Source organism: Aotus nancymaae, unplaced genomic scaffold, assembly GCF_030222135.1.
Source record: "Aotus nancymaae isolate 86718 unplaced genomic scaffold, 86718_ANA_hifiasm-v0.15.2.pri h1tg000089l, whole genome shotgun sequence".
Classification (NCBI taxonomy): Eukaryota; Metazoa; Chordata; class Mammalia; order Primates; family Aotidae; genus Aotus; species Aotus nancymaae.
The window spans coordinates 689271-711291 of NW_026988504.1; the positions used below are offsets into that span (position 1 = coordinate 689271).

Consider the following 22021-nt stretch of genomic DNA (forward strand, 5'->3'; position numbering starts at 1 on the left):
AATGATTGAGCCTCCTGAGGAGAGCATGTTGAAAGCTGAGCTAGGCCAACAGATCAGCCTCTTGTGGTTGTTAGCACTAAGTTGTGAACGCAAAAGTTCTTGAAGAAAATTAAAAGTGCTCCTCCAGGGAACGCATGAATGGCAGGAAAGCAAAACAGCCTAACTGCTGATGGGCAGGAAGTCTGGTGGTCTGGACGGATCAAACCACCCATGACATTCCCTTAGTGAAAGCCCAGTCCGGAGCAAGCCCCACTCTTCAACTCTGTGAAGGCTAAGAGGCGAGGAAGCTGCTGTGAGCCCACCTGTCCAGTTCTGCTTTGGTGGCCCGTGCTTGTGCGTATTACTGAAGAAATCTTTGCCCAGGACAATGTCCTGGAGAGTTTTCCCCACGTTTTCTTTTAGTAGTTTCATACTTTGGGGTTTTGGACTTAAGTCTTTAATCCATTTTGATTTTTGTATATGGCAAGAGATAGGGGTCTAATTTCATTCTTCAGCATACGGATATCCAGTTTTCCCAGCACCACTTACTAAAAAGATTGGTCTTTTCCCCAGTGTGTGTCTTGGTACCGTTGTCGAAAATGAGTTAACTGTACATGTGAGGATTAACTTCTGGGTTCTCTTATCTATTCCATTTGTCTATACGCTTGTTTCTATGGTAGCACCATGCTGTTTTAGTTACTATATCTCTACAATACAATTTGATATCAGGTAATGTGATTCTTCCAGTTTTGTTCTTTTTGCTCAGGAGGTTTTGGCCATTCTGGGTCTTCTGTGGTTCCATGTAAATTTTAGGAATATCTTACCTATTTCCATGAAGAATGTCACTGCTACTCTGACAGGGATTGCACTGAGTCTGTAGACCACTTTGACTGTATGGACATTAACAATATTCAGTCTTCTAATCCGTGAACATGGAATAGCTCTCCATTTTTTGGCCTCTTCCATTTCTTATTTTCTAGTTTTCACTATAGAGATCTTTCATTTCTTTGGTTAAGTTTACTCCTAGGTATTTTATTTTTCTGTAGCTATTGTAAATGAGATTACTTTCTTAATTTCTTTTTCAGACTGTTCATGGTTTGTATACATAAATGCTACTGATTTCTGTATGTTAATTTCGTACTGGGCAAGTTTACTGAATTTATCAATTGTAATAGCTTTTTGGTGAGTCTTTAGGTTTTTCTAAATACAAGGTCGTATCATCTGCAAACAAGGACAATCTGGCTTCTTCCTTTCCCTCGGATGCCCTTTCTCTCATCCGACTGCTCTGGCTGGGACTTCCAGTACTATGTTAAATAAGTGGTGAAAGTGGGTATCCTTGTCTCGTTCCAGCTCTTACAAGAAAGGCTTTCGCTTTTTCCACATTCAGTATGATACTAGCTGTAGGTGTGTTTTATGTGGCTTCTACTGCGTTATGTTCCCTCTGTTGTGTTGAGGTATGTTCTCCTAGTTTTGTGGGGAGTAGGGGTTATGACGAAGGGATAGAGAATGTTTTTTTGTTATTTTGAGACAGAGTCTTGCTCTGACGCCAGGCTGGAGTTCAGTGGCGCAATCCTGGCTCACTTGAACCTCTACCTCCTGGGTTCAAGTGATTCTTCTGCCTCAGCCACCGAGTATCTGGCAGTACAGGTGCACCACCACGCCTGGCTAATTTTTGTTTTTTTAGTAAAGACGAGGTTTCACTGTGTTAGCCAGGATGGTCTTGATCTCCTGAACTCGTGATCCGCCCTCAGCCTCCCTAAATGCTGGGATTACCGGCACCATTTTGCCAACAGCATGTATTGTAATTTCACATCTCTGTCCCATCTTGGTAATTCTCACAATGTTTCAAACCTTTTTATTATTATATCTGTTACAGTGATGTATGATCAGTGACCTCTGATCTGGTCTTGAGTGTCATTCTTGTGAGCCACCGCACTCAGGTGGGATATCGAATTTTATCGGAAGCTTTTTTACCATCAGTTGAAATGATCATTATGATTTGTGTCCTTCATTTTATTGATATATCACACTAATTGATTTGTGTATACTGAACCATCCTTGAATCCCTGAGACAAATCTAACTAGGGCATAAATTTTCTTTTTGCAGCTGGGCGTGGTGGCTCACACCTGTAATCCCAGCACTTTGGGAGTCTGAGGTGGGCAGATCACCCAAGGTTGGGAGTTCGAGACCAGCCTGACCAACATGGAGAAACCCCATCTCTACTAAAAATATAAAAATAGCTGGGAGTGATGGCAAATGCCTATAATCCCAGCTACTCAGGAGGCTGAGGCAGGAGAATCGCTTGAACCCGGGAGGCAGAGGTTGCAGTGAGCCAAGATGGTGCCATTGCACTGCAGCCTGGGTAATAAGAACAAAACTCCATCTAATTAGAAAAAAAAAAAAAGAATTTTTAATGTGATAAATTCAGTTTGTTAATTTTTGTTTGTTTTAAGCCACAGGGTCTTGCTCTGTCGCCCAGGCTATAGTGCAGTCATGTGATTGTAACTCACTGAAACCTCTCATTCCTGGGCTCAAGCGATCCTCCCGCCAGGGCTTGGAGTAGGGGCCTGTTGCCCTTTTCTACTGCGGCTGAGCTGGTATCCGAGCTGCAGGACAAAGTCCTCTGTACTCGTCCATCTCCTCTCCTCACATGCACAGGAGTGTCTCCCGGAGCTACAAGCCACACCACCTCAGGTTCGGGCAGAAGTGACACAAGCATTCCCTCAGCCACCCTAGCTGGTGTCTCGCTAGGTTGTATGCACCCCAAGTCCACTGGCTCTGAGCCCAGCACAGCATCAGAACTGCCCAGGAACTGCAGTCCTTGATGACTAGACTGCCTTTCAGGTTTACTTGGGTCTCCAGAGCAATTCTGCCCACACATGGGGCTAGGGCTGGTCTGAGTGCTGCCTCCAGGGGCACCAGCTGAGTTCTGCCCGAGTTGCTTTCTGCTGTGACAGGGTAGCGCTGAGTTTCAATGCAGTGTCCCACGATCACCGTGCTCTGCCTCCCGCTTCCTTCACACCACGAGGCCACTGCCAGGGGATGAGGGAAAGGCAGTGTGGGTGAATCGGGACCTCTTTCCTCAACGGGATATTAAACCAGGTACTGTAATCGCTCACCTAATTTCTGGCTCTTATGAAGGTGCTTCTTTCCTTCTGATATAAGGTCTCACTCTGTTACTCAGGTTGGAGTGTGGTGGCATGACCATAACTCACCGTAGCCTCTACTTCCTGAGCTCAGGTGGTCCTCACACCTCAGCCTCCTGAGTAGCTAGCTGGGACTACAGGCACATGCCTGGCTAATTTTTGTACTGTTTTACAGAGGCAGGTTTTTGCTATCCTGCACAGGCTGGGAAGGTGCTTTTGTGTGTGGCTAGTTGTTCACTTTGGTGTTCCCTTAGGGGGCATGCTTGCTGGAGCATTCCATTCAGCCATCTTGCTCCACCCACCTCCTAAAATTTATTTTCAAATAGAGACAGGGTCTCGCTATAATACCCCCAGCTGACCTCAAACTCCTGGCCTCAAGCAATCCTCCTGCCTCGGCCTCCCAAAGTGCTGGGATTCCAGGCCTGAGTCCCATACCTGGCCTATGTTTTCAGGCATAATGCTACTGCATACTTAATAATACAGTATAAACGTAACTGCTTAAAATAGCAGGAAACCAAACATGTCATGTGACTGGCAGCTCTGCTGCAATACTCACTTTACTGCAGTGGTCTGGAACCAACCCTCCAGTATCTCTGAGGTATACCTACCTGCCTGGAAAGGGCCTGAAATCTCCACGTACACATGAAGAACTACAAACTTCACAACAAACACAACCCAATTAAAAGATGGGCAAAGGAGGCCGCGTGAAGCAGCTCAGGCCTGTAATCCCAGCACTTTGGGATGCCGAGGCGGGCGGAACACAAGGAAATCAGGAGTTTGAGACCAGCTTGGCTCAAATAGTGAAACCCTGTTTCTACTAAAAATACAAAAAATTAGCCGAGTGTAGTGGAGGGGGCCTGTAATTCCAGCTACTTAGGAGGCTGAGGCAGGAGCATCACTTGAACCCAAGAGGCGGAGGTTGCAGTGAGCCAAGATTGCACAATGGCACTTCAGCCCAGGCAACAGTGTGAGACTCCGTCTCAAAAAAAAAAAAAAAAAAAGGACAAAGGATTTATAAAGACATTTCTTCAAAGAAGATATGCCAGTCACCATAAAGTACAAGAGAAGATGTTCTGGCAGTTGTGGTGGCTCACGCTGTTATCTCAGCACTTTGAGAGGCTAAGGTGGGCAGGCTGCTGGAGCCCAGGAGCTCAAGACCAGCATGGACAACATGACAAGACATTATGGCTTAAAAAAAAAAGACCAATTGGCACAACCACCTGTGCAGTGGTTCTCATACTAGTTCTTCACCCGTGCGGTGGTTCTCATACTAGTTCTTCACCCGTGCGGCGGTTCTCATACTAGTTCTTCACCCGTGCAGCGGTTCTCATACTAGTTCTTCACGCGTGCGGCGGTTCTCGTACTAGTTCTTCACCCGTGCGGCGGTTCTCGTACTAGGTGTTCACCCGTGCGGCGGTTCTCGTACTAGGTGTTCACCCGTGCGGCGGTTCTCATACTAGTTCTTCACCCGTGCGGCGGTTCTCATACTAGGTGTTCACCCGTGCGGCGGTTCTCATACTAGGTGTTCACCCGTGCGGCGGTTCTCATACTAGGTGTTCACCCGTGCGGCGGTTCTCATACTAGGTGTTCACCCGTGCGGCGGTTCTCATACTAGGTGTTCACCCGTGCGGCGGTTCTCATACTAGGTGTTCACCCGTGCGGCGGTTCTCATACTAGTTCTTCACCCGTGCGGCGGTTCTCATACTAGTTCTTCACCCGTGCGGCGGTTCTCATACTAGTTCTTCACCCGTGCGGCGGTTCTCATACTAGGTGTTCACCCGTGCGGCGGTTCTCATACTAGGTGTTCACCCGTGCGGCGGTTCTCATACTAGTTCTTCACCCGTGCGGCGGTTCTCATACTAGTTCTTCACCCGTGCGGCGGTTCTCATACTAGTTCTTCACCCGTGTGGCGGTTCTCATACTAGTTCTTCACCCGTGCGGCGGTTCTCGTACTAGGTGTTCACCCGTGCGGCGGTTCTCATACTAGGTGTTCACCCGTGCGGCGGTTCTCATACTAGTTCTTCACCCGTGCGGCGGTTCTCATACTAGGTGTTCACCCGTGCGGCGGTTCTCATACTAGGTGTTCACCCGTGCGGCGGTTCTCATACTAGGTGTTCACCCGTGCGGCGGTTCTCATACTAGGTGTTCACCCGTGCGGCGGTTCTCATACTAGTTCTTCACCCGTGCGGCGGTTCTCATACTAGTTCTTCACCCGTGCGGCGGTTCTCATACTAGTTCTTCACCCGTGCGGCGGTTCTCATACTAGTTCTTCACCCGTGCGGCGGTTCTCATACTAGTTCTTCACCCGTGCGGCGGTTCTCATACTAGTTCTTCACCCGTGCGGCGGTTCTCATACTAGTTCTTCACCCGTGCGGCGGTTCTCATACTAGGTGTTCACCCGTGCGGCGGTTCTCATACTAGTTCTTCACCCGTGCGGCGGTTCTCATAGTAGTTCTCCACCCGTGCGGCGGTTCTCATACTAGGTGTTCACCCGTGCGGCGGTTCTCATACTAGTTCTTCACCCGTGCAGCGGTTCTCATACTAGTTCTTCACCCGTGCGGCGGTTCTCATACTAGTTCTTCACCCGTGCGGCAGTTCTCATACTAGTTCTTCACCCGTGCGGCGGTTCTCATACTAGTTCTTCACCCGTGCGGCGGTTCTCATACTAGTTCTTCACCCGTGCGGCCGTTCTCATACTAGTTCTTCACCCGTGCGGCGGTTCTCATACTAGTTCTTCACCCGTGCGGCGGTTCTCATACTAGGTGTTCACCCGTGCGGCGGTTCTCATACTAGTTCTTCACCCGTGCGGCGGTTCTCATACTAGTTCTTCACCCGTGCGGCGGTTCTCATACTAGTTCTTCACCCGTGCGGCGGTTCTCATACTAGTTCTTCACCCGTGCGGCGGTTCTCATACTAGGTGTTCACCTGTGCGGCGGTTCTCATACTAGTTCTTCACCTGTGCGGCGGTTCTCATAGTAGTTCTCCACCTGTGCAGTGGTTCTCATACTAGGTGTTCACCCGTGCGGCGGTTCTCATACTAGTTCTTCACCTGTGCGGCGGTTCTCATACTAGTTCTTCACCTGTGCGGCGGTTCTCATAGTAGTTCTCCACCTGTGCAGCGGTTCTCATACTAGGTGTTCACCCGTGCGGCGGTTCTCATACTAGTTCTTCACCTGTGCAGTGGTTCTCATACTAGGTGTTCACCCGTGCGGCGGTTCTCATACTAGTTCTTCACCCGTGCGGCGGTTCTCATACTAGTTCTTCACCTGTGCAGTGGTTCTCATACTAGGTGTTCAGCATCCAGGCTGTCACTGACCTTATTTTAAGGAAAATCATTTCCAGAATCTCTACTTGGTCATGAAGTCTTTCTTAAAGGCGATCTACCACCTTCTCTCTCTCAGCCTCTCTCATCTGCTCAATTCGTATGGGCTTTGGGGATAAAAACTTTGGGATGGAGCATGAAAGCAAACAGAAAATACTGGTGCTGGCTGGGTGTGGTGCTCACGCCTGTGATCCCAGCACTCTGAGAGGCCAAGGTGGGAGGACCGTGTGAAACCAGACTTTGAGACCAGCCTGGGCAACACAGTGAGACTCTCTATCTATTAAAAAATGTAGAACTTAGCAGGGAGTGGTAGCACATGCCTGGTGTCCCAGCTACTTAGGAGGCTGATGTGGGAAGACTGCTTAAGCACAGGAGGTCAAGGCTGCATTAAGTGGTGATCACACCACTGACTCTAGCCTTGGTGAAAGTGAGACCTTGTCTCTTAAAAAAAAAAAAAAAAAAAAAAAAAAAACAACTCCAGGCACAGTGGTTCATGCCTGTAATCCCATCACTTCGGGAGGCCAAGGCAGATCACGAGGTCAGGAGTTTGAGATCAGCCTGGCCAACATGGTGAAACCCTGTCTCTACTAAAAATACCAAAAGAAAAAAAAAAAAATTAGCCAGGGGTGACGGTGTGTGCCCGTAATCCCAGCCACTCAGGAGGCTGAGGCAGGAGAATCGCTTGAACCCGAGAGGCAGAGATTGCGCCACTGCACTATGGCCTGGGCAACAGAGCAAGACACTACCTCAGGGAGAAAAAAAAAGAGACAAAGAAAAGGAAAGGAAAAGAAAAAACTGGAGCTAGGAACCCAAATTATTATTTCCTGAAAAAATCCTTTTTCAAAACAAGTAGTTTCTTAGTCAAAGGTTTGAATCAAATCAAAGGAGAACCAAAAGGATTTCCCAATAACAGATCATTTAAAATGTGTTTGTTAAAGGATCGCTGACAGATTTTTTTTTTTTGAGACAGAGTCTTGCTCTGTCACCCAGGCTGCAGTGCTGCGGTGAGACCTCGACTTACTGCAACCTCCGCTCCCGGGTTCAAGAGGTTCTCCTGCCTCAGCCTTCTGAGTAGCTGGGACTGCAGGAACCCGCCACCACGCCCGGCTAATTTTTGTATTGGTAGTAGACACAGGGTTTCACCAAGTTGGCCAGACTGGTCTGGAACTTCTGATCTCAAGTGATCCACTCACCTCAGCCTCCCAAAGTGCTGGGATTACAGGTGTGCGCCACCACGCCTGGCCGAGATCACTGACTTTCACATGAATCTGGAAGGAGCTTCAGTGCTGACACAAGACCTGTGCAACCATCAATGAATACAGAACTAGTCAGGCGGTTTTCTTTAAAGCTAAAAATATTAATAAAGGCATCTTAGTAACATTTTAATTTTTGATGTTATAAGAATTTGTTATGATATTGGCTTTTTATCAATTTCGTTATTTATAGACAAATTAATCCTTAATATTTATATCTATATATTGTTGCTACAGAGAAAAGATATGACTAATAAATGACATTTAAGTCTGAAGTACACGACTCGTACAAAATCTGTGGGGGAGCGTGAGATGGAAAGACCGGGCCACAGCCGAGGGGGTCTGGGCCACTCCTGCCAGGTCCATGCATGGGTGAGTGCACATCTAACAATGGCTGTTTTTGGAGTCCAGTAGTACACTTAAAATAAATAATCCCATAAGAGTTTTACTTTAAAACATTAGTATTCTCAACAGTGGAAAACTAAAACACTTGCTTAAATTTACAATGAAAAATTTTACATAAGTATGTAAAAGGGTTACAGTTTTTCAAACTGCTTCTAAGAGAGGTGGACCCAGAAGGCCTCTGACCAGCATGGGTGGCTCTTGGCAGACCTGGAATGTTTCAGAAATGCACATTCTTGGGCCCCACACCAGACACGCCTAGTTGGGAACTCTGGGGAACGCAGCCCTCTGGGGAATTCTGACACATACCAAGTCTGAGAATCACTGAGGCCCACACCGTCTTAAAAGTGGAAAGAATGACAGACCAGGACGCCGCCTGCCTGCCCTGCCCGCTTCCATTTCCTCCCGGCTACTTGCAGTGTGCCACCAGGAGCATCCACAGCCACAGTTTCCCAGAGAGAAGAGGAGAGGGAAGCCTGGGCAACTCTCCATCACCAAGGAGGCACAGTGCTTGGGGAAGAAGGCATTCAAAGGAAACTGATGACTGCAAACCCTGCAATCTACCTATAGGCAGGACGTGTTGCTGCTGCCTAAAAGCAGAAACTCTCAGGTAGCTAGTCTTCCCCAGAAAAGGTTCCAGACCTTGTTCTTCCATAAATCTGGGGAGAGGGAGGGTGGTGCTGAGTCACAGGAGGAGCTACCTGCAGGTTTCAAGGTCTCTGTTTTTAACATTCAGTAAGGATTTGAAGGTCATGGTAAAGCTTTCTGATCCCTACCCTCTTTCAAACAAAGTGTCTCATGGGCAGAGAGACAGTTTTGGTTGGCAGCTTTGAATCTGCCTGCCTGAGATCCTGCAAACGTCAGGATCAGCCCATGCAGCCACCGACACCCACGTGTACCCAACCCAACCCAGCACGGCACAGCATGGTGCAGCGCGAGTCCACACCTGGGCCAGGCCCCAGTGCCACACCCCTCTGCTAGGCCCCAACGCCCGAGTTGACTTGGCAGCCAGCTGGGACTCCTACCCTTTCCACACTCCACAGGGCAGGGTGAAGGCAGATAACCTGGTGTCGGTGCAGAGGCTCTGCTGTCTCCATCTGTCAATGTCACAGTCTGTGCAGTTTCCGTGCACAGACCTCCGATGGGCTTTCAGAGCAAAAGGCACAGAAAAGCAGCCTCTCTCCCACCCTCAGCAACACAGCACCGCCACAGGGCACGCAAGGCCAAGCGAAAAGGCAGGTGACGGCTCCACACAGGAGCTTTGAGAGCCACAGCCTACGGCCCACTGCAGTCTGCTGCCTGGCCACACGCAGGAAATCTACAAAAGGCGAGAGTATTTTTCTCTCTCGAGGTATTAGAAACTCTCCTATCTTTTCAGACAGGTCCTCCCATGGGGATCCCATGACAGCTGACTTCATAAGCCACCTCCTACAGCATTATCAGAGTCCCTGCAGCTTAGAAATGCAAACATTTCCTCAGAGAAATGTTAAAATTATTAGAACCAAAACCCTGAGTGAAAGGCCTCTGCTCCCAATACCCACACCCGCAGCGAGCAGCCGGCACGTCTTACCATTGTTCACCTGGCCGTGGACCGCAGTGGGGACTGACGCCATGTGAGTGCCGTTTTGTGTTACAGTTTTGATTGGTAGCTGGTGTTGACCTAGAGGTGCCTGTTGCAGTATGGTCACCGTCTGGACCGGGGTGGTCTGTGCCGTCTGGATGAGCCGGCTAGCAGTGCCCAGCGTGGCATGGCCAATGGCGGGAATAGGCTCCACTTTCACTGAAAGTAAAAGAAATAACACTAATGTCACTGGAAAGCAAACAAAAAGATCTTACCCCAGTTTAAAATATAATAATCAGATGGTTATCGGACCTGCTACAAGATGCCTCTGAAACAGAGAGCGAATGAGAACGGGTGAAGAAATCTTACGGGCGTCCAAGAGTGAGGCTGAAGGGAGCAGCCTCTGCGCCCACTGCCCACCTTTGACTTCCCTGTGATCTCCGTTCTCCTGGGGCTCTGCCTTGGGAGGGGCCAGCACGGCTGCAGGGGCGACCACGGCTTGTCCAGAGACAGTGTACGTGCTCGCTGAGGCCAGCCCGGCCACACTGGCGACCGACACTGCTGGTATCTGGTGGACGACGTGAACCGTCTGCACGACGGGTGGCTGCGAGGTCGAGGTGGTCACCGGGGTGGCTACAGTGTAGGTGACAGGCTTGATGGCCTGTGGTAGCTGCCGCTGGACGGTGATTAAGACTGGCTGACTGGACAGAGGTGACCCTGGTGAAAGACAGGAGCAGGACTGACACTCACAAACACTGACTTCTGCAAACAAAGATTCCCACACTAAGCGCTAACAACACACAAACTTGAATTTAAAATACAGGCCATGGCCCTATTTTACCTCACAACAGCGAAGTCACTAACGATGAGGGCGGTGTAGTATTTTAATAGGGGTATTTAATTCCTGTCTGTAACTCCTAAAAATGCAATTTTGGCTCTATTTAGATACCTCATAACACCTCTTCCCACAGTTCCTTTTTCATAAAAAAGAAAATGTCAATACACAATATAAGAGGAAACTGGGCCGGGCATGGCGGCTCCCTGCAATCCCAGCACTTTGGGAGGCTGAGGCGGGAGGAGTTTGAGACCAGCTTGGGCACAGGAAGACCCTGTGTCTACAATAAATACTAGCTGGTCATGCTGGTGTGAGCCTGCAGCCCCAGCTATTTGGGAGGCTGAAGAGGGAAGGCTGCTTGAGCCTGGAATGTGGAGACTGCAGACAGCCAAGAACATGCCCCTGTACTCCAGCATGAGCGGCAGAGCAAGACCTTGTCTCAGGACAAACAAAAACAAGTACAGAAGAAGAAGAAACTCCCCAAGTAGGCCAGAAAGACGACGGCCACGCTCACCCAGGATCGACACCTCCCTCTTGAAACAAGTGGAAGGGAAGCAGGAAGTTCAAACAGCGTGGGGTTGTCATAGGGCCTCTGGCACCCAGCCCTTGCCCTTTATGGTTTGGGGGTTAGACCAGAGAGAGACATAGCTGTCAGGTGCCACTGACAGTGGGCAGGGGAGGGTGTTCTCTGGCCAAGCATGGCCAGAAATCCCAACTGATCCAATTCACACTGCTGTCAACTGTAACAGACTTAGTCTGGACACATTTCCACAGTATGTTTGTTTGCTTAATTCCCCAGGGTACACATTTTTATTCCACATTATGACTTTCTAAGTAAATTGCAAAGTGTTTACCTATTTCTTAAAATGGACATAGGCTGAGCGAAGTGGCTCACGCCTGTAATCCCAGCACTTTAGGAGGCCGAGACGGGTGGATCACGAGGTCAAGAGATCAAGACCATCCTGGCCAACATGGTGAAACCCCGTTTCTAGCTGGGCGTGGTGGCGGGCACCTGTAGTCCCAGCTACTCGGGAGGCTGAGACAAGAGAATCACTTGAACCCGGGAGGCAGAGGTTGCAGTGAGCCGAGATGGTGCCGCTGCACTCCAGCCTGGGCAACAGAGCGAGACTTCGTCTCAAAAAAAAAAATAAAAAGGACATGGTTTTGCTTCCAATCAGTGTCTAGTTTGTCTACTTTATGGGTTTTTTTTTGGGGGGGGGGGTTCATTTCATGGATTTTTGAATGACAAGCTTAGAAACAGGTTACTCCTAAGTTATTTCAGGCATCCATACACAGTCATTTAAAGAACACTCACTGATTTTTAAAAACACTCCCAGTGCTACCAGTTTTGCAAAGCCTATAAAATGACACTCAGGTCCTGGTATAAGGGACAGAGGGACAGAGAGGCCTCTTGGGAAGTCCAGCTGTTCCTTCTCTGCTGAGCCCCGCATCCGTGTCCGGCTCATGCTGTCTGGCCCGCACTTCCTCTCCCGCTATCTCACCTGGTGCACTCTGGGCAAATCGGGCTTCCTGGATGACAGCGAGTTTGGGCTGCGCGGTGCCAGGCTCAGGCTCCAGGGGGGCCGGCGAACCTTCCCTCGACAGGCTCTCAGGGGTCTGGGCGCCACTAGAGTGAGCAGACAGCACTCCAGCGTGATTGGGAGAGGCTGGGGCACTCCTATGTCACCAAGAAGAAGACATTGTATTTTTACAGGTGAGGTACTCAGACAGCACTTAATGTTTTAATAAGTGCACTTTGCAAAGGGGGTGTCGCTTGTCTCCTGCCCACCGACTACTGATGTCTAACTTTTCCCTGTGAACTGAGCGGGGCACTCGGCAAGACAGGCTGAGCCTGTGTGTGAAGGGCCATCACGTGCTCCGAGCCCACATGCACAGCATGGCCGTGGGGTGGGGCTGGCTGCCCTCTTTCTAGGCAGCTCCTGTGCACAGACGGCAGGAGCCAGCAGCAGGCAAGTCGGTGGGCACTTAAGACTTACGTTATGCTCTTTTTTTTTTTTTTTTTTTTTTTTTTTTGGTTAAAAACAGTATTCGTGAAGTTAAAAATAAGGAATTTTAAACTCTGGCAAATTAACACTGTACAAGTCAACTCAAGTTTAAGCAGCTAAAAAGTAAGTTGTTTTTTTTTTTTTTGAGACGGAGTTTCGCTCTTTTGCCCAGGCTAGAGTGCAGTGGCGAGATCTTGGCTCACTGCAACCTCCACCCTGCCCCACCCCCAGGATTTAGGCGATTCTCCTGCCTCAGCCTCCCAAGTAGCTGGGATCACAGGCATGCACCACCACGCCCGGCTAATTTTTTAAATTTCTAATAGAGCCGGGGTTTCACCATGTTGGCCAGGCTGATCTCGAACTCCTGACCTCAGGTGATCCGCCCACCTTGGCCTCCCAAAGCGCTGGGATTACAGGTGTGAGCCACCGCACCCGGCCTCTAAAAAGTAGTTTTAAACAACTTTTCCTGTGCCAAAGAAAAGGGAAAATGTCAATGTGGCACTGATGTGAACAGTATGTGATAAGCCCCATGGAGCAACAGTCTCGCGTGAGAGTGCGGTTTAAACCAAACTTTGTAAATGGTCTAAAATGCTTCAGACCACTAGAACCGGAAATACTTGGACAGCACCCAACACTTCTGCTCAAATCCCCATCCCAACACTCAATCATAACGCATTTGGCAGTTCCTCCATTTTCAAAAGGAAATTTTACCGAAACATTGGCGATAAGTTCAGTGACCATTAGTGAGGCCTTTTGTTCCTCTTTTTTCCTTACCTAGAAGAGAGCGGTCCCAGAGGGGTTCTAAAGCAAGGCACGCCCCTAGGCCGTCTTTTCCTAAAAGCCTGTTCTATTAATTTGCTTTCAGAGGCAGGATCTATCCTCCAGAATGAGCCTTTGCCTGGTTCTTCCTGGGAACGCGGTACTTTGATGAAATAACGATTCAGAGAGAGATTGTGGCGAATTGAATTCTATGAAACATAAAAAAATACGTAGAATTCATATATTTCTTTGCTGAGAAATAAAAATGTGTCCTAGTTTTAGTGCCCTGCAAAGCAGAAACCTAGATATTGGGCTCTGGCGGATTGCAAGAGTGAAGTTTTCTCTTTTGCGTCACACGGGTAATATGCTGACACCGTAACAAGGTCTGAGGGAGGCCGGTCCTACAGAGGAGCGTGAAAGCCCAGTCATCGTGCTTCGGAACTACCACGGAGTGACGTTTATGGGCAGTGCTGTGTGGAAGGAGTGGCCCTCCCCCCGTGGTGAGCAATTCTCAAGGGAAGTAGCAGCCTGGGGTTTGAGCCCTACAGCCCAAGGCCACTACGCGCTTCCGAAGAGGAAAGTACACCACACCCCGCGGCAGAAGGGGCCCCGGGAGGCAGCGTGGGAGCCGGAGCATGGGAGGGATGAGGAATCCGCACAGCGTGGACAGAGGCCATTTCTGACTCCAACTCCTTTCAAGGTGGGAAACCCAGGACTACGACTGTCAGCACAGAGCATTCCAGGTAGAGCCAATGCCTTAGCTGCCAACCTCTCCCTGCTCGGAGACAAACAGAGCTGATGTGAGCCAGTCTGTTAAAATACTTTCTCGCACAGAATTAGCTTAAAGAATCTGTCATGCCATTAGAAGTAAATTAATCCAGTATAAAGTATTTGGCAAACCAGCAAAAAAGAAAACTGAGCAGAAAGCTGAAAATCAGGATGGACACCATCTTCCAGGAACAGAGGACTTGGCAAAGTGCCTCCGTTTTTCATTTGATCCTCGAAATAATTTTGCAAGGTACACAGGAAAAATTTCCCTCCCAGCTCCTCCTCAGTGCATCATTCCTTCTATTGCAAAAGGCCGGACGGGTGCGGTGGCTTACCTGAGGCCAGAAGTTTGAGACCAGCCTGGCCAACGTGGTAATACGCTGTCTCTACTGAACATACAAAAATCAGCCGGGCACAGCGGCCTGTGCCTATAGTCCCAGCTACTCAGGAAGCTGAAGCTGAAGAACCGCCTGAACCCGGGAGACGGAGGTTGCAGTGAGCGTAGATTGCGCCACTGCACTCCACCCTGGACGACAGAGATAGAGCCAGACTCCGTCTCAAAAAAAAAAAAAAAAAAAAGCCCAGCTAAGGGTTTCCAGACAACCTGAAGAAAGCCCCCCGCCCCCGACTGTGACCTGATTCAGGCTGACAAAAGCTGGTTCATATAAACATGTCATGAATTTACATTAATGTGTAGATTCAAAATTAAGCTGTGAAAGTGTTAAAATGGTGGTAACTCAAAACAAAGTCTGAAGCCATCCAAAAGATCACTTCTAAATAGCCCCATTAACCTTAGCAGAATTGCCAGCCTCAGCCTGAAATTCCAAATTGTCAAAGGTGACTAAGAAATCACACATGTGAAATAACACTTTCCAACCAACCTCGGGCGTGTTCAAGTGCCATCCTAACGCCTTTGGCCCCTGTGGATGGAGGAACTGCACGGGCAACGTGAAGAGGTGGGCTAGGCTGTGTGTGGGATTTGTGAAACTGCTTACAGTAAGTGCGTCAGATGAGATTTCGAATATTCTAAAAGCCACAGATACTTGCTATATGTTTTATCACTGATTTTAGCTGATGCCCAACCTTTCCATCAATGCCTCAATCAGACATTAACAGTAATCAAACATTACTGTTACTGCTGCCTTGACAAAGACAGAGAAGGCAAAGCTTTGCCAACTGCTCTCAGAATTTTCAGTGTGAAGCAGAAGGTAGATTCCAAGACAGTGGACGAAGAAAAGCAAATGCAGACGACGGTAACAGAAAAGCCTCCAGCGGTGGAAACGGCAATCCCAGGCACTGCCTTAGGGAGGTGACAGTTCCCCTCGCTGTTCTTTCTGGCCCGATCCTCCCAAGCAGGACCTCAGAAAGAACTCCTGCCCCACACAGCGTCCGAGGCTGAAGAGCAGACAACATTCAACAAGCTCCTGAATGAAGACTGTGGCTGCCCTAACTGATGTGGAGTCATTTAACTGCACGCTGTTAGGAGGAAAGGTTAGCACAGTGGGAATCTGGCAACAGAAAAGGTGACTTCAGGGAACCGGGCTTTCGAGCTATGTGAACAATCAGGACACGATGGGCCAGAAGGCTTGACGCAGGAGCGTCACCACCACCATCACGTACAAGACGCAAATGAGTTCGTGGAACTGGGGAGCTGCTATTTTCTGTCCTGAAAACATAAAATAACCCAGTGCGCGTCATCAGAATAGATTCTAACCTATTTTATTCTCTAATCCACCTCCCTAACAACAATCCCAAGAGCAGATGAGGAAAGATTACTTGTGATTTGCCAGGCAGCGAGACTCTAGAAAATACGAGGAAGTAATGAGACATTTAATGTAGACACAAATAGAATAAAATAACTATGTTTCTAAGGTAACTTAAGGCCGTTGTAATTTGATCAACCCAGGATGGATGTTCCTTCGTTCTATTGCCACATTTATTAAAACCACATTGATTGGACTCTACTGATTCAGAAATTATAAAGCTCTCAGAGAAAACGTGGGCTGTCATTCCTTAACACTAAACATGAAGAACAGGATCTGCAATTTTGAGCCAATTTTCTTTCCCCTAAAGCCTTTCCAAATTGAGCTTCTACTGAAAATCAGCCCTTCCTGAGCAGCAGCTCCCTCCCTTCCGGGGTTCCACTCCGTGCCTTCCTGGTCAGCATTTCTAAGCAGACCCCAAGTTTCTCAAGGACAGCTTGTCTGCCTAACCTTGCCCAGCCCCTCCAGTGTGCATTCTGCACAGAAACTGAGAAGGAACAGGCCAGGCTCCTTTCAGAGGATGGAGGATGGGTCTAATGTCCAGGAACGCTGCCAGAAGAGCAGGGGTGAGGGTGAGTGCCGAGCATGGTCCTCACTTTAAAAGAAACCAAGGTACGGGTGAAGTGGCTCACATCTATAATCCCAGCACTTTAGGAGGCAGCAGGAGGATGGCTTGAGTCCGGGAGTTTGAGAACAAACTGGGCAACATAGTGAGATCCTATCTCCATGAAAAATATTTTTTAAAAGTAGCCAGGTGCGGTGGTACACACATGTAGTCCCAGTTACTTGGGGGAATTACTTGAGCCCAGGAGGTTGAGGCTGCAGTGTGTTATCACTATGCTACTATATTCTAGCCTTAGTGACAGAGCAAGATCCTGTCTCAAAAATAAATAAAAGAGGTCGGGTGTGGTGGCTCATGCCTGTAATCTCAGCACTTTGGAAGGCCAAGGCAGGTGGATCACCTGAGGTCAGGAGTTTGAGACCAGCCTGGCCAACGTGGTGAAATCCCATCTCTAGCAAAAATACAAAAATTAGCTGGGTGTGGTGGTGCACACCTGTAGTCCCAGCTACTCAGGAGGCTGAGGCTGGAGAATCGCTTGAACCCGGGGGGCAGAGGTTGCGTGAGCCGAGATCGTGCTACTGCACTCCAGCCTGGGAGACAGAGTGAGACTCTGTCCCCTCAAAATAAAATAAAATAAAATAAAATAAACCAGCTCTAGTCCCCTTGGAATGTGAGAGCCCAGTCTTTTCAAACTTTTCATAGTCACAACAATTATCTCAGTTCTGGGCTCGATAAAATTATAAAACCATAAAAAATCATTTTGGAGTCAGCGAGGCCTGGAGCTGCGGGCATTGGCGGAGCACACAGAGAGCCCAGTGGGGCAGAGAGGCCGGGCCGGTGCACGGCCACAGCCGAGTACCCAGGGCCGGGCCTGGCGCGCAGGCGCTGACCCGACTGAGCGGTGAGCGGCTGCGGCCTTGGCTGCAAGGCCTTAACTGGGCCGGCTGCCGCACCTTGAATGCAGGTTGGGCCTCGGCAGGGGCGCGGGGAGTGGCGGCAACAAACACATCAGAAGAGACCTTTGGCCTTGGCCATTCTGCTTTTAAATGGCAAGCCATAAGCTCTGTGTTTTTCTGCACTGATGTGTCACTTATTAAATACTTCTGTACCATAAAAAAAATCATTCTGGGAGGTAAATGCAAACAGAGGAAAGACACAGGCCGTATTCTCAAAGCGGATTCCTCAGACCATCTCATCACACCCTCGGATGTCCTCTGTGCATTAACAAAAAGCCAGGCCATAGAGAGACAAGGTCTGTTGCACTGGGAAGGGCGACTCGGAGAGTCTCATGACAGAGAAAGGGCCCGTGAGGGTCAGTATTCCAACAGCCAGGGGTACAGCTGAGGACAAAGAATTTAAGAGGACATGTCTGGCCGGACACAGTGGCTCACGCCTGTAATCCTAGCACTTTAGGAGGCTGAGGTGGGGGGATCATGAGGTCAGGAAATCAAGACCATCCTGGCTAACATCGTGAAACCCCATCTCCACTAAAAATACAAAGAATTATCCAGACATGGTGGCATGTGCCTATAGTCCCAGTTACTTGGGAGACTGAGGCAGGAAAATCTCTTGAAACCAGAGGCTGAGGTTGCAGTGAGCCAAGATCACACCACTTCACTCCACGCACCACTGCACTCCAGCCTGGGTGACGGAGCAAGACTCCATCTCAAAAAGAAGAGTACATGTCCACGGACTGGGGCTATCTGAAGGAAATAATCCCTCTCCGCTAAATTAGCTGGAGCTACGAGGCATGAAATAACACAAGAGCAGCCTCGCTGGGGCAAGAGATGCAGCTGTAGACGTACAGACCTTGATCCAGACAGGAAAGAAAATCTTTCAATAAAAACAAGTTTAATAACAGTTCAACAGAGAGGGGTGCTTGACGTGTGTTAGTCCGCAATTCTCTGCCTAAGTGGGCTGTGCGGGCACCCGCAGTAGCTGGCAGAAGACAGTGCATGCATGAGAGGTCCCGTGGGGTCCTCACCACTCCACGACCGTGGTCCAGGGGAGCCTTGCCCCAAGGGCTCTGCTCCCCAGAAAAGCCTATTCTGACTTCCTGAGTTGAGCCCCTACCATAACTGAGCCCAGGCCTTTATCCATCCACCCTCTTTAGCAAGAAAACCTTCTCCTACTCATAGGTAGTTCTAAAATAAACAGATGTTAGAAAAAACACACAGAAATACAACCTAAGAGAAACAGATTAAAGTCTAATAAAGCTTCTTAGAAACGCTCACATCACAAAGCACCAGGTAACTGGTATTTTGAACCATGAGAATAAGCTGCACTTAAACTCTTACGGACCCTCACACACCTCCAGGCAGCAAGCCGGACTCCATGTGCAGTTTCTCTCCTTGACAAAGCAATAAAGCCATGGTCACTGGAACACGAATGTAAGTTATTGTCTGTTTTTTTTTTTTGTATATATATATATGCAGTTTGAAGCACAGCCTCACTTTTTATTTTGAGAGAGAGTCTCACTCTGTCGTCCAGGATGGAGTTGGCTCACAGCAACCTCTGCCTCCTGGGTTCAAGCAATTCTCCTGTCTCAGTCTCTTGAGTAGCTGGGATTACAGGCACCCTCCAACACACCTGGCTAATTTTTGTATTTTTAGTAGAGACAGGGTTTCACCATGTTGGCCAGGCTGGTCTTGAACTCCTGACCTCATGACCTGCCTGCCTTGGCCTCCCAAAGTGCCAGGATTACAGGCATGAGCCACTGCAACCGGCCAGCCTCACTTTCTTAGGTTAAAATATAGTAAGTATGGCCGGAATTTAGCGTGCAATGTGTTAAGAGACCCTGACACGTAGCTAGATGTGGAACTAATCTCCAAATCCAGCATTTCCCTAATGGTCATTTAAGAAATGCCTCCTTCCTGTAAACTGGGAAGCAGGCAGGGCAGGGTATAGACACTCCAGTTAAGGGGGGCATGAGGTGGGCCAGAGGGGAGGCTGGGTCTCATTCTGTACCTTCCATGATTAAAGACCCTCAAGCCCCTCCACAAAGAAAATATGGAATATGTGGTTGGTAGGCTTTTTCTTTTTGAGACAGGATCTCACTCTGTCACTCAGGCTAAAGTGCAGTAGTATTATCACAGCTCACTGTAACCTCTGCCTCCTGGGCTCAAGTGATCCTTCCACCTCAGCCTCCAGAGTAGCTGGGACTACAGGCGTGAGCCACCACACTCAGCTATTTTTTTAATTTTTTTGTAGAGACAGGGTTTTGCCATGTTGCCCAGGCTGCTCTCAAAATCCTGGACTCACGCAATCACCTGCCTCAGCTCCCAAAGTGCTGTGATTACAGGCATGACTTATTGTGCCCAGACAGTAGGCTATTTTTCACATAACATCTTTATACATATGCAGTCAAAAGAAAAAAGGTTTTTCCCTCCAATAAAGAGAAAACAGTTGCCCCCGCACCACCCTCATCACTAAGTCATGTAGTTCAGATATGTTTTTAAGAATCATTTACTCATTACAAGAAACCCTCAAAGAAATGCTATAGATGTTACTGGTTACTTAATGAATTCAAAAACTATAAGCATACATACATTTCTTCTCTATGTTTTTCATATTCTGTATTTCAAACTTCTCCACTGTCAAATTTTCTCAAATAGCAAGATTCTCCTAAACATCTAGTAAACTGCCAACCAAACACAGATACACAGAAGGAGAAAACACCGGCAGTCTCGGGGTTACAGTTATTGGTGCGTGAGCTGACCAAAGGGAGTATTTTGCAGATTTCAAAGTGTCTTCTGGGGGTAGCCCCGGGCTTCCGTGAGCAGGTGGGCTGCCCAGCTCAAACAGGGCACATTACGTTCATCTGTTTTAGACCCTGGACACCTGGTTAAGATGTCCTCTGAGAAAGCTGTTTCTTGGTAAAACATAGTTTGAAAACCGTCTGCAAACTTCAAAACTTCTGTCCATTAGCAGGACTAGACGAGGAAGACAGGAGAATGCTAAAGGAAAGGAGAGGCTGGGTTTCCAACTTTTCCTACATTTCAATATGAACTGCATTGGTCAAAGGGAAACAGCTCAAACAATCCACGCTTCACAAACCCCATGCAGACGAATCTATTTCCATAAAACACAAAACACGTAGGTCCAGACGTTCTCCTGGAACCATGCTTCCTTCTGCTCCACATGAAGAAGGTGAGGCGAGCATGGCGGCACTGGCCCCCAGCTCCTCTTCCTCTCAGCAAGGGAGGCTCCCCTCACTTCCTACCTTCCTAACCTGCGCCTACGTTAAATACAGCAGCCGCTCCGTTTTCTTCCTGGTATCGATCAGTCTCTATTTAATAACCAACTGAAAGGCACTTACCTGCCAGCCCTTGTCCGCTGTCCTATAGTAGGGGTAATTTTTAGTGATGTGTGTATAAATTCCGTTCAAGGTGAGCTGTTTGTCAGGAGCCATTGTAATTGCTTGTACTATTAGTTGTGCGTACGAGTAGGGTGGCTTTGAATCATCCTGTATTTAAAAAAAACAAACAAAAAGTACTGAAGTTACCACATTTTTTACTAAATTTATAGATTTACAGATTCGCGATGCTTTGATACCTCATTTTTTATTTTTATTTTTGAGACTGAGTCTCACTCTGCCACCCAGGCTGGAGTGCAGTGGCGCAATCTCGGCTCACTGCAACCTCCACCTCCTGGGTTCAAGCAATTCTCCTGCCTCAGCCTCCTGAGTAGCTGGGATTACAGGCACCCACCACGCCCAGCTAATTTTTATTTTATTTTTTGAGATGGAGTCTTGCTCTGTGGCCAGGCTGGAGTGCAGTGGTGCAATCTCGGCTCACTGCAATCTCCGCGTCCTTCATTCAAGCAATTCTTCCGCCTCAGCCTCTGAGTAGCTGGGACCACAGGCACGTGCCACCACGCCTGGCTCATTTCTGTATTTTTAGTAGAGATGAGGTTTCACCATGTAGGCCAGGCTGGTCTTGCTCATGATCCACCCACCTCAGCCTCCCAAAGTGCTGGGATTACAGGCGTGAGTCACCGCGCCCGGCCTAATTTTTATATATTAAGTAGAGACAGGGTTTCACCATGTTGGCCACGCTGGTCTCAAACTCCTGACCTCAGGTGATCTGCCCGCCTCGGCCTCCCAAACTGCTGGGATTACAGGTGCGAGCCACCTTGCCCGGCCTGTTACCTCATTTTTCTTACTATAAAAGTAATATAATTTGAAAACATGGAAGAAACAAATAAAAAACTATAGACTATAAAGAAAAATATTAAAAATCACATAAGAAAAAAAAATCCAAATGTCAAAAATGAAGAAATAAAGGCTGCTTGACCTCAGTGGAGTCTAAGGAAAGCAACTGAGTCAGGACCAGATCCTGCTGGCTACCCCAGGGGCACAGAACAGGGGCGGGTAAGGCTGGCTGAGTCAGGACCAGATCCTGCTGGCTGCCCCAGGGGCACAGAACAGGGGCGGGTAAGGCTGGCTGAGGCAGGACCAGATCCTGCTGGCTGCCCCAGGGGCACAGAACAGGGGCGGGTAAGGCTGGCTGAGGCAGGACCAGATCCTGCTGGCTGCCCCAGGGGCACAGAACAGGGGCGGGTAAGGCTGGCTGAGGCAGAGCCAGAGGCACCCCTCCCCAGGCATGAGCACCAGGGGTGGCCAGGGCTGCTCAGAGCCCCAGACTCACCAAATACTCCTCCACA

The 22021-nt window shown here is 48.7% G+C and overlaps 1 protein-coding gene and 1 non-coding gene across 3 annotated transcripts in view; both read right to left on the minus strand.

Moving 5' to 3' along the window:
• Positions 1 to 22021, minus strand: part of FOXK2 (forkhead box K2) — an 85833-nt gene that overhangs the window by 15173 nt on the left and 48639 nt on the right. For both annotated transcript variants that reach the window (XM_064369593.1, XM_064369594.1), the window contains exons 4-8: positions 20676 to 20822; positions 13280 to 13473; positions 12002 to 12177; positions 10085 to 10381; positions 9674 to 9883 (exon numbers count right to left, since the gene is read on the minus strand). In XM_064369593.1, coding sequence (XP_064225663.1) covers positions 9674 to 9883; positions 10085 to 10381; positions 12002 to 12177; positions 13280 to 13473; positions 20676 to 20822 — 1024 coding nt within the window. The remainder of the gene's footprint in view (positions 1 to 9673; positions 9884 to 10084; positions 10382 to 12001; positions 12178 to 13279; positions 13474 to 20675; positions 20823 to 22021) is intronic.
• On the minus strand, positions 13614 to 13717 carry LOC135271739 (small nucleolar RNA U13). The gene has a single exon (XR_010339875.1). It is a non-coding gene; the product is annotated as a small nucleolar RNA U13 (small nucleolar RNA).